This window comes from Neoarius graeffei, chromosome 2, assembly GCF_027579695.1.
Source record: "Neoarius graeffei isolate fNeoGra1 chromosome 2, fNeoGra1.pri, whole genome shotgun sequence".
Classification (NCBI taxonomy): domain Eukaryota; kingdom Metazoa; phylum Chordata; class Actinopteri; order Siluriformes; family Ariidae; genus Neoarius; species Neoarius graeffei.
Genome location: NC_083570.1, coordinates 14,392,074 through 14,404,920, shown reverse-complemented (window position 1 = coordinate 14,404,920; position 12,847 = coordinate 14,392,074). Strand labels below are relative to the sequence as shown.

Sequence of the window (12,847 nt, the reverse complement as noted above, 5' to 3'; positions counted from 1 at the left end):
AGGAGTCTGTGAGGCACCTGAGGAGGGGAAAATCAGCTGTGTATTTTATATTGGTAATATAACACAGTTTTGCATTATGTTTGTGAGAAAATAATTTATTAATTGGTAAGTAAGTTTTATTTCTATAGCTAGAACATTGTTACACTGCTATACTTTACAAAGCTTTACAATGGCTACAAAAACTAAAAAATAAAATGGAAAACATCCTATTGATAAAATATAAATAATGTAATTAATTAACTAGTTAATTGCAGCAATTAAATCAAAAATAAAATCTCAGGAGCCGTTTGGGAGCCGAAAGAGCCGGCTCCTTATAGTAAGAAGAGCCAAAAGAGCCGAAATTCCCATCACTAGAAACCGGTAAAAGGAGCGTCCTGCACGCTGTCCCTGTCTGTTGTGGCAGCCCACAGCACAACAAGCAAACGCCATGGTTATTTATAGAGTGCTTACTGACAAATTAATCTATTCTAGGTGTCTGTAACACGTTTTTTTTCAAGCCGGTTCTCCCTCTCTGTCTGCAGCGTTAGTATGTAGCTTGACGGTCAAAATGGCGGACACCGGGCCGTCACGTGACCCTGCGACGTCAGGTGAAATACCTCAATTGAAGAACTCTGTTCGCGATCTGCCAAGTCCACAACAACTAACAAGGGCAGAATAATTATATTCCAGTCCTCCAACAACAGATTTACAGTTTATCACAAAATGTTTACAGGAAATTGTGACTGAATATACAGGACAAGGACAGACTTAATGATTCATGTGGAAGATTAATAATTAGTGAACTTAACAAAACAGAAAATCCTTTCACGATGCTAATCTTTTAGCTGTTATGCTAACATTTTCCCAAATTCTTAGCTTGTTAGCTACATACATTATCAACCCTGGTGATTTATAGGAAGAAAAAAACAACAACATTGACTGAGAAATATTTGAGGAAATGTTAATAATTTAATAATATTATGCACTTTATGTATTGCTATAATTGAGACAGTCAGTAGACAGATAATATAATGAGATACAGACAGAAGAACAACACATTACTGAGATTCATTTTCATTTCCTCTGAGATTACAAAATGATAAGTTTGTCGAAGTGATACAATGATCATCAATCTAATATTAATAAAACTGTAAAGCTGTAAAATTTCATTTGAATATTTAAAAAAATAACGTGCCAGCAATTATAGCAGTTATGATAATGCAGATTTTTTTTTTAAGTTCTGATAATTATTTTTATATAATGGTCACAATTATAATATTAAATCTCCTAAAAGACAGAGAAATGAAGATCTCATATTATAAATAAATATTAGAAAATCTAAAAGCAGTCCCCCCAGGATTTCGCGGGCCTTTTTTGTGATTGTTGCAGGCTAAAATGTCTGATGTTGCGGGGGGTTTTCCAAAAAATTGCAATGAAAGTTGCGGTGTTTTTTAGGCTTTTGTGGTGATTACATTGCGGGAGGAAGTGAAAGTTGCGAGAAATTGTTGCGATTTTCTCTTTTTGTGATTAAAATTGAGTATGTTAAATATTAAGTTATTACTGAAAAACTATTGATTAAAAAAACCAAGACACTGAGAAATGGTCCTATAAACAACTTTACCAATATAAAAGGTTACCAGGACTACAAAAATGCAGAAAAATAGGCTTTACTTATCCAAATGCTCCTGTTGGTTCAAAAGTCAAAGTGCATAGAACCTCACAGCACAACATGAAGTTACCTTAAAATATAATATAAATGCCTCAGCTTTCATGTAAGAAAAAAAAAACTATTAATACTAGTACTGTGTGCAGGCAGTCTCTCCTGAAGACTAAATTAAACAATTATAAACTAAAAAATAAGTGGCTCAGGCTTTGTAGAAGAAAAAAAAAACAATTTGAACAGAATCTCACAGTATGATGCTGAAGCTGCCTAAACAATGGAAAATAAAATACCATTTTTGCAAAAATGTTGGCATCCATTAATTTCTTGTATTAAGTAAAAAAAAATGTAAAGTGCACACAGTCCTTCACTGTAAACATAACACACTTTCAGTAACAGAATTTAAGCCTATATAAACACTGACTCGCACAGCGTTGCTGACGTTTTCCAGCCAAAAATATGTTCAAAATCCGCCAAAATGCACTTAAAACCGCCCAATCTGGCAACACTGCGCACATGCTGCTTCTCTTGAACGGAAACACGGAAGTAAGGTGGAAGGTAGTTTGTGACGTCACCTCAAGACGACGCCAACGATTGGTCAAATTTGCGGGAAAGTTGCGGTGATTGGATATAATTGCAGCCCCGCCCTGAATTCGCGGGGATTGGTTGAATTTGCGTTGAAGTTGCAAATCACAACATCGCGAAATCCTGGAGGGTCTGTAAAAGACTTTCCTCATGTTCCATCTTTATTGGACTTAAAAACTCTATATAAAAGTAAAGCTGTTCATCTTAATTTTAAAAACGTCAAATCATGAATATTTTATTTTGGATCGCACAATCTCACAGTTGATCCACAATAATGCAAATTGAACCCAGCGTATAGAGTCTGAGTGAATGTGGTGTGGACTCTGTGGAGGAGCTTCATCGTGTCAGAGACGCTGTAGAAGGACAGAGTTCCTGCACTGTGATCCACATACACTCCTATTCTGGAGGGGGATGGAACTCTGAGATCAGTCTCAATGCTGTTGTGATAGAAAGAGAGAGAAGAAGAAGAACACCGCAGACTCCAGGACTGATTGTTGAGTCCAAACCAACACTCATTACCCCGTCCTTTCCTTCTGATGTCTTTATATGAGACTGATATGTACACCCAATCTTTACTGCTCCACTCCACCTCCCAGTAACAGCGTCCACACACTCTCTCCTTACACAACACCTGCCACCAGGAGTCAAATCTCTCTGGATGATCAGAGTACGGCTGATTTCTCTCACTGCCCGTCACCACTCTGTTCTTCTCAGACAGAATGAGGTGATAATTTACTGTGTTGGGATCCAGAGTCAGATCACAGAAATCTAAACACATGAGAAATGTGAACATGTTAGATATTAATCACAGCACAGATTTATGTGGAGAGTGAGACACTGTGTGTGTGTGTGTGTGTGTGTGTGTGTGTGTGTGTGTGTGTGTGTTTTTTACACGTACAGTGCAGAAAATCTTCTCTGCTCTTTGGTTCTGAGGGTAAAATCATCTGAACTGCTGCAGCTGTGGAGACACAGAAACACAATGGAGATGAAAAATCAGGTTCTGTAAAAGACGGAAACAGTTTAAAGTGATACAATTTGTGTCTGATGTTTAATCAGCGTTTTATTTTAGAAAACACATTCTCTAGGTGTGGGATTTAAATGAGATTTTTGAATGACGCAGAAATAAACGTGATTAATAACATGAGCACGAGCAGAGAGCTGCTTTGGTAACTAATGAGTACAGAATAAATGCTATTCATATGACTTATGAACTCTCTCTCTCTCTCTCTCTCTCTCTCTCTGGAGGAATGTGCGAATAAATGTGTGTGTCCTCTATACTTTATTAATAGTACAATCACTGAAAACAAAACAGAAGCTTTGACACTATTAAGACCTGAATAAAAAGTGTAAGTGTATAAAATCATCTTTCCAGTCGAGAGCAGCAATAACAGGAAGTTCACGTCATCATCTGAAATAATTTCTGTGTGTTTTGGGGAAATCTGATGTCTCTCTTTACTGTGCTGCAGAGAAAGTAAAGATTTCCCAGAAGGACGATTTCTCTCACCATGTTCAGGGATTTTGATGAATTCCTCCTGGCAGAATTCCTCGAGTCTCTTTTTCAGATCAGAGAGAGATTTCCTCACTCCATCAAATGAGAGATGTTGATTGACAGTGATGCTGGGTGAGTCCTCACGTCCAGAAGAGACACAGAGAGACTGGAAACTCTACAGAGAGAAAGAAACAAACATCATGGAGAAGGAGAAAGGTGGAGAAATATTCATGAGATTATTCAGACTGGTGTGTGTGTGTGTGTGTGTGTGTGTGTGTGTGTGTTAGTTACCTGGAGGAAATGGATGTGATCGTGTGTGTGTGAAAGCTGCTCCAGCTCAGTGACTCTCCTCTGAAGATCAGCAATCTCCTGCTCCAGTTGCTCCAGGAGTCGTTCAGCTCGACTCAGTTCAGCCTTCTCCTGATCTCTGATCAGCTCCGTCACCTCCCAGCGCTTTTTCTCCATGGAGCTGATCAGCTCAGTAAAGATCCTCTCACTGTCCTCCACTGCTGTCTGTGCACTGAGCTGTTAGGACACACACACACACACACACACACACACACACACACACACACACACACACACAAGATTTAAAGCTCATCTATCATTCCCTCTCTTACTGGGACTGTAAATGACTCGTTGTCCATGTTGTGTGTGTTTCTAGGAGCAGCTCTGTCTTTGCTCACTGCTCACCTTTATAGTGTTCACAGCCTGTTTCAGCTCCTGCACCTTCTTCTGCTTCTCCTGGATTCTCTGCTGGGATTTCATCTGCTCCTCCTTTAACTCACTCTGTGAACATTTAGCTGTTTAGATGTTTGTTATTTTTCCTCCACTTCCTCCTGCATCTGCTCCTTCTATATACATGAGCTCACACCCACACGGCTAATGTTGTTCTAATTGACAGAGGTGAGATCTGGCCCAGTTATGCTGGCGTAGAGCATCGATGGGATTTAAACTCATCATCTCCTGACTGGAAGGTGAATGTTTTTTGCTGCATCATTCAGGACCCTTAGCAAAAAGAAGTTTAATCAAGTGTGCTACAAGTATACTTATTTTATACTAAAATCGAGGAAGTGTACTTGAAGGTTACTTCTTATAAACTAATTCTTGATACACTTAAAACATAGTACAGGGAAGTATACTTGGTTTATACTGAACCAAGTATAAAAAAGTATAAGTAGACCTATATCAATACTAAGACTTACACTTATACATTACTTTAATACTAAAACTTATACTTGGACCTAAGTATACTTTGTAAATCTTTTTGCCACAAAATAGGAATGCTTAGCATATATCTTGCTTCAAGAGCACAATAAGGTCAACTCATTAATTGACTCAACATTTAATTTATATATTTATACTATATGTATAATTTATATTACATTATATTTTATATATATATATTATATAATTTATATTACATTAGCTGAGCTATACAGCTGGTAAGTGATTAGGGAATCCAACCTGATCAGAGGGCCCCTCTCACCCCCTCCATCACTCCTTCCAACTGCTCCCATCAGGCTGGCGCTACAATGTACCACTATAAACAAAAAGTCCTTCATCCCCTCTGCAGCAGCCTTACTCAACAGCACATGATGAACATTACCAGCCAACCCAACCGTCAACATGCATGTCTTGTTTAATGTCTTATTATAATTCTGGAGATTAACACTTAGTCATTATGTGTACTGAATTGCATTATCTTCATGTACCTTACACTTCATCATACACAAAAACAGGAAAACAGAAAAAAGTTTGGCTTGACTTTATTTATTTAACTAGTCCCTTTCAAAAGGGTTTGGCAATGGTGTTATGTACAGTGTGTCAGCTGTTTCAACAAGGACACATTTTGTTTTGATCATGTCAGGCGAGACAGCATGAACAGTTTCAGTTTTTTGAACATCATATACAAAATGACTTTGTACATTTATTTGCGAATCTTTACATACAGGCCTGCCTGATTTACTAAGTACGTCAACTAAAACACAACATAGTTTGCGACATGGACAAAAAGCAGAGATTTCATGTGAACATATTTGTTTAAAAACAACCAATTCTATAATACAACAATGTACCATCTTTCAAGTATGCAGCACTGTTGAATCTCTTCTTTAGTCTGTCATAGGTTTTACTGTGGTACGTAACTCCATCAACCAAAAAACGGTTGTAAGACCAAAAGCAGTTACTTAGTTTCCCACACAACTTTTCGATGGCAAGCCTATATGACATTTTTATACTGGTTTCCCTTAGCAAAAAGTAGTATACTTAAAGTTCATTTTGTAAAGTATTCTGAAGTGTACGTATAAGTATATCAAGTGTACTACAGGCCATGTACTTCAAGTGTACTAGAAAGCATACTAATTTAATACTTCTTCGGACTAAATTGGAACATTTTAAGTTTATAAAAGTATACTTCAAAGTTACTTTTAAGTTAGCAAAAGTACTCTTTAAGTACTCTCATCTATACTATATCTATACTGTAAATGTACTTGGTATATCCCTCTTGTATACTTACAGTATATAACTAGTACAATGGCAGTACATAAATAAGTGTACTTATGATATACTTCAAGTACACAATAAGGATATACCAAGTACATTGATAGTATATAAATGAATATACTTACAGTATATAACTAGTACAATGGCAGTACATAAATAAGTGTACTTATGATATACTTCAAGTACACAATAGGGATATACCAAGTGCATTGATAGTATATAAATGAGTATACTTGAAAGTGTACTTTTGTAAACTTAAAACGGACTTGAAAGTATACTTTTATAAACTTAAAATGTTCCAATTTAGTCCGAAGAAGTATTAAATTAGTATGCTTTCTAGTACACTTGAAGTACATGGCCTGTAGTACACTTGATATACTTATACTTACACTTCAGAATACTTTACAAAATGAACTTTAAGTATACTACTTTTTGCTAAGGGTAGTCGGTCTTCCATGTTTCAAGCGCGCAGTCACATGTTCTATTGTTATCTCAGGTTGCAAATTTGTATCCCACAATGTGTTGCGAACGGAGAAACCACACCATGTCATGCGTGACGTAGTGTCTTGGTTTAGCTCACGGTGAGGCAAGAAAAAAATGGCAGAGAATTTTGGGCCACAGGGCTCTAAATTCATGAATTGTTCTTTTAGGGAAAAAAGTAATAAAATTTGAAGTCTGTGATTCGAGTTCAGTAACTTTTGGTCCACTAAAAAAACATAATTGGGTGTCAGGGAAAATTCTATTCATGGCCTAAATTCGAAAAATCTGAAAGTCAGTCTACCTTTAATGATGTTATATTACACTTTAAAAATCTTTTAGTTCATTGGCAAATCTTTCTGATGAACAAACAATCATAACATTTTTAAACCTTCGATTAATTTGTAAACAGATTAAAACATCTGATTGTAGACACGAGTAAAATTAGGATGAATTGGTTCTGAAAGTGTTTCTAAAACGTTCTCACCTGTTTTTCAGTTCTTTCCGCTGCAGCTGCGACTGTGTCATGACCTCTGTGTTCATGCATCGTACAGAGATAACAGATGAAGCTTTGGTCAGTACGACAGTAGATCTCCAGCACTTTATCATGCTGAGAGCAGATCATCTCTTGTAGATTTCCAGAAGCTTCGACTAACTTGTGCTTTTTCAAAGCTGGAACTTCATAGTGAGGTTTCAGATGAGTTTCACAAAAGGAGGCCAGACACATCAGACAGGACTTGACAGCTTTGTGTTTTCTCCCGGTGCAGAAATCACACTCCACATCTCCAGGTCCAGCGTAACAGTGAGCAGGAGAAGCAGCTTGGACTTCAGTCTTCTTCAGTTTCTCCACCACTTCAGACAGCATGTTGTTTCTGCGTAGAACAGGCCTTGGTGTGAAAGTGTCTCTGCACTGAGGACAGCGATAAACTCCGCTCTTATCATCCTGATCCCAGCAGTCATTAATACACACTTTACAGAAACTGTGACCACAGGGGATCGCCACTGGATCCTTCAGTAGATCCAGACACACTGAACAGAGGAACTGGTCCTGATCTATTGAAATACTGGCCTCGGCCATTTTCCTGAACTCACGCACTGCGAGACAAAGAGAGAGAGAGAGTCTCTAAGTTTCTTTTCTTCTGAAATGCGAAGTCATTTCCTGGTTGTGTGTGTAATGAGAGAGAGAGAGAGAGAGAGGAGGAGGAGCGCAAAGACAGAGTTCATGAACGTTCCTCTGTTAATCATTTCTTGGACACAGTTTTTTCTGAGGCAAAATATAAACCTCCAAACTGCACAATATAACATTCTGTACAGCCATGTGAAAAAAATAAGTACATCCCATGGAAATTGTGAAATTGTTGACTTTTCTCAACACATTAAACAAGCAAATATTTCACCATCTTTGATACAATGCTTGTAGATAAACATGATATACTCCAATAAACAACACATAAAATCGATATTTTATCCGCATTTTCATAATTTAAATAAAAAATATATAAATAAAAAAATTAGGACACCCTAGAAAAAAGTATGTACACCCTTAGATTTATCATACTTTCAAGTCCATAAAATTAGAACCAGGTGTTCCAGATTAAGTGCCGTTGATCAGAACCTCCTGCAGCTGGAAGTGCAGGTGGAACCTGTCTTATTTAAACCTGCCATCTAGGGTCTGGTATTCTCTTTGCTTTTGAAGTGTGTGGTTTCATCATGCCAAAATCTAAAAAGTTCCCGAAGGACCTCAGAAAAGTGTTGCGGGTACCAATGAATCTGGCAAGGGATTGAAAAATATCTCGATGAGAAATTAATAATTCCACTGTAAGGAAAATCATCTACAAGTGGTGTCGATTTCAATCAACTGCCAATTTGTCCAGGACTAGCCGCCTCAGCAAATTCAGCCCAAGAGCAGACCATTTGATGCTCAACAAAGTCTCGAGGAATCCCAAAATTTCAAAACTGGATCTCAAGGTAACTCTTGCACCTGTTGGTGTGAAAGTGCACACATCTACAATCAGAGAGTGGACAAATTTGACCTGCATGGGAGGCATGCCAGGAAAAAGCCTGTGCTGTCCAAAAGGAACATTAAAAGAAGACTATAGTTTGCAAACAAACATAGAGGAAACGACTAGGACTTTTGGTCTCACATGCTCTGGACAGCTGAATCAATAGTAGAGCTGTTTGGCCACAGTAAGAGTACACATGTGACACAGACCAAAGAGCTTTTCAGCAGAAAACCTCATACCATTTGTGAAGCATCATGTTTGGTTTGGTGTTTCTTCACTGCCTCAGGGACTGGGAAGTGTGCTTTAATGGATTTAACTCTAAATTCTGAATCCCATCAAAGAGTGCTTGAAGATAATGTGAGGCCATCTGTCCAAAAGTTGAAGCTGAACCAGAGGTAGACCTTTCAACAAGGAAACGATCCTAAGCACACGAGCAAATCAACCAAGGAACTGCTGAAAAAGAAAAAATGGAGGGTTATGGAAAGGCCTAGTCAAAGCCAAGATTTGCACCCCATTGAAATCTTGTGGGGAGATTTGAAAAGGGCAGAACATGCAAGAAAACCCTGAAATGTCTTGCAACTGAAGGAATTTTGCATGGAACAGAGGTCAAACATTTCAGCAATCTGATATCAGAGACTGTTGGACGATTTGGCGAAACACCTTCAAAAAGTTATTTCTGTTAAAGGGGGCAGTACTAGATTTTGAAGCAAAGGGTGTACTTACTTTCTCCACAGAAGAATATTACATCTATTTATATGTTATTGAATAAATCTATTAATAATTCTATTCAATAAATGATTGAAAGAGCTTATTTTTCCTGCTGTTTTGTTCAAGTATATCACCTTTATCTGGAGGCACTGTATCAAAAGAGTGAAATGTTTGCTTGTTTAAATTTGTTGAGGAAAGTTTCTAATTTCTATTTGATGGACTTATTTTTTTTTTCACGACTGTATGTGTAAGCTTCTACACTGGTCTGTGCAAAACTTGCATACATTTTCCAAGGAATCTATTAATAATCTAAGGACCTCCATACTAAAAGTACATTCTTCGGTACATCCATTTAACAATTGTTCTGTTTTCATAAATTTATGACTCATTAAGACTAATAAATAAATATATCACAAATATTGTGATGTGGATGCTTTCATCTCATCTCATTATCTCTAGCCGCTTTATCCTTCTACAGGGTCGCAGGCAAGCTGGAGCCTATCCCAGCTGACTACGGGTGAAAGGCGGGGTACACCCTGGACAAGTCGCCAGGTCATCACAGGGCTGACACATAGACACAGACAACCATTCACACTCACATTCACACCTACGGTCAATTTAGAGTCACCAGTTAACCTAACCTGCATGTCTTTGGACTGTGGGGGAAACCGGAGCACCTGGAGGAAACCCACGCGGACACGGGGAGAACATGCAAACTCTACACAGAAAGGCCCTCGCCGGCCCCGGGGCTCGAACCCAGGACCTGGATGCTTTCATATATAATAAAATGAAAATAGTATACATACCTTAAAAGAGGAGGGGGGGAAAAGCAGAGAGGGGAGAGAATGCAATTTAAGATCCAGCACAGAGCTGTTTGTGTGTACCTGTGTGTCTGTGTGTGTCTCAGAGGGAGACTGAGAAGCGATAAAATAGCTGACAAGCGAACGCTGATAGTGAAGTGAATAAAGCAGTAAAAGTACGTAGGCAACTTGGCTCCATCACATTAGTCTCTCAACCCCCTGATGTGTCACACTGGTGCCAAAACCTGGGACCAATGCTGACAGTGGCGTAGCCAGGATTTTTTACATGGGGTGGCCAAAGGGGGGCCAAGGATATCCAGGGGGTGGCCATGCTGTGACTAAATAAAGCGGTGGGGTTCCGGGGGTCCTCCCCCGGGAAATTTTGAATTTTAGAATTAGCGAGATTTGATTTCCTGTATTCTGATGTATCTGGTAGTATATCTGGTGCCTAACTCATGAACAAAACACATGTGAGCCAAGAGGTCAGAAATTAATGTATTAATTCATTCATGTAACATAAAGCATCTGCAAAACAAAGAAACCATCCAACTTGTTTACTCTAGTTAAGCATCAGGATTTTAACGATCACTACTAAAATGCAGAAGTAAAAACTAAAAGATCACCTGTCCCAGGCACCTGGGAAGTAGGAAGGATATTAGTCAGGCTTGAATAAAGAGTGCTTTGCTCAGGAAAAGGAAAACTCTTGTATACTTAACTCATACATACAACATATGTAAACACTTACAACATGTTGTGATATTGTCCATTATAAGTACTGTACAAACTAAATGTGTTGAGTTACAGAATGTGTTTGTGTGTGTGCCCGTGTGTGTGTGAGTGAGTGAAAGTGTTACACTGATGGAACACATGACATAGATGAGGTGTAGTGCATGAGTGGTGTGTGTGTGTGTGTGTGGGGGGGGGGGGGGGGTATGTGCACTGCATGTAGATATAGATGAGCTGTAGTATACGAATTGTGTGTGTGTGTGTGTGTGTGTGTGTGTGTGTGTGTGTGTGAAGCTATGTTACATGTAAATACAAAAATGAAGTGCATAAGTTGTGTGTGTGAGAGAGAGAGTGTATGTTCAGAGTGCATGAGTGTTGTGTGTGTTATATGTGAATATAGAAATGTAGTGCATGGGTGGTGTGTGGGTGAGTGTGTGTTCAGAGTGCACGAGTGGTGTGTATACCAGTGAGTGTGTTACATGTAAATATAGAAATGGAGTGCATCATGCATGAGTGGTGTGTGTGTGTGTGTGTGTGTGTGTGTGTGTGTGTGTGTGTGTGTGTGTGTGTGTGTGTTAGAGAGGGTGTGTGTTGAGAGTGCATGAGTTGTATCTTATAGTCAGGGGTGTAGTGGTAAAAAAAGAGGTGGGTAAACTATAAATTTTGGGATCGGGGGACCACGACGTTGTCAGGGCCAATTCATAGTCGACGCAAGCATGACGCAAGGATGCTACGATGCGTATTGTATGAAACAACTTTTCTGACACATAGGAGTGTGTGTGTGTGTGTGTGTGTGTGTGTGTGTGTGTGTGTGTGTGTGTGTGTGTGTGTGCATGACAGTGCATGTGTGTGTGTGTGTGTATATGACAGAGTGTTTGTGAATGTGCATGTGTGTGTACTTGTGTGTGTGAGTGCATGTATGTATGTGTGTGTGACAAGGGTTCCCTGAGGTCTCTACTCTATATCATTCATAAAACAAGATACACAATAAGTATGTTTGAGGTTTATTAAATCTTAATAAAGAGAAAAATAATGTCAGTGTGAAAGAATGGCAAATTACACATACCAACAGTAGGCCATATGAAATCCATAAGCTGACAGATATATCACAGCAGTAGACCTTGCACTAGAAGAATGTTAACTTTTGTATGTGTGTGTATGAAAGTGTTTGTGTGTGTGTGTGTGAGTGTGAATGTGCATGTGTGTTTACTTATGTGCATGTGTGAGTGAGTCCAAGCATTTATGTGTGTGTGTGTGTGTGTGTGTGTGTGTGTGTGTGTGTGTGTGTGTGTGTGTGTGTGTGTGTGAGACACCAAGTAGAGTGGTGTTTATGAAATCTAAATAATCAATAAAGAGAGAAAAATAAAGACTGTGTGTAAGAATGGCAAATTACACATACTTACAGTAGGCCATATGAAATCCATAAGCTGACAGATATATCACATCACTAGATCTTGCACTAGAATAATCTTTTGTGACTATGTCCAGGTAGCACAACACAAAGCTGCAGGAGCAGTTAAACAAAATAAAGAACCATATCAAGTAATCATTACAGCACTGAACCTAACTTTGTAGCTACCCATTAGTAATAATGTCACTCACAACAGTGCCCACAGAGCCTCTTTGTCTGTTGGGTAAGAATGGCCAAATTGTAAACTGAACCAACTGTAGGCCATATGAAATCCATAAGCTGACACATACATCACATCATTAGATCTTGCACTAGAAGAATCTTAACCTTTGTGTGTGTACGAGTGTGTGTGTGTGTGTGTGTGTGTGTGTGTGTGTGTGTGTGTGTGTGTGTGTGTGTGTGTGTGTGTGTGTTTGTGTGTGCATGTGTGAATGTGGGCATGCATGTGTGTGTGGCACCATGTAGGGTGGAATTTATGAAATCTTAATAATCAGTAAAGAGAGA

At 38.7% G+C, this 12,847-nt stretch overlaps 1 protein-coding gene across 1 annotated transcript; it reads right to left on the bottom strand.

Annotated features, from left to right (window-relative positions):
• Nucleotides 1–1,131: 1,131 nt before the first annotated feature.
• Nucleotides 1,132–7,824, bottom strand: LOC132881428 (tripartite motif-containing protein 16-like). Its single transcript, XM_060913882.1, has 6 exons — nt 7,183–7,824; nt 4,407–4,502; nt 4,005–4,238; nt 3,729–3,888; nt 3,123–3,182; nt 1,132–2,992 (listed from the first exon to the last, which is right to left on the bottom strand). The coding sequence occupies exons 1-6, from the start codon at nt 7,771–7,773 to the stop codon at nt 2,460–2,462; spliced, it is 1,674 nt and encodes a 557-aa protein (XP_060769865.1). The 5' UTR covers nt 7,774–7,824; the 3' UTR covers nt 1,132–2,459.
• Nucleotides 7,825–12,847: the final 5,023 nt, after the last annotated feature.

Bases quoted from the DNA above. Each gene is read 5' to 3' on its own strand.
- LOC132881428 (XM_060913882.1), bottom strand. From the start codon at position 7,773: ATGGCCGAGGCCAGTATTTCAATAGATCAGGACCAGTTCCTCTGTTCA. The intron at 4,239-4,406 runs GTGAGCAGTGAG...GTGTCCTAACAG, and splicing joins AGGCTGTGAACACTATAAAG to CTCAGTGCACAGACAGCAGT. The intron at 3,183-3,728 runs GTGAGAGAAATC...GTGTCTCCACAG, and splicing joins CATCAAAATCCCTGAACATG to CTGCAGCAGTTCAGATGATT.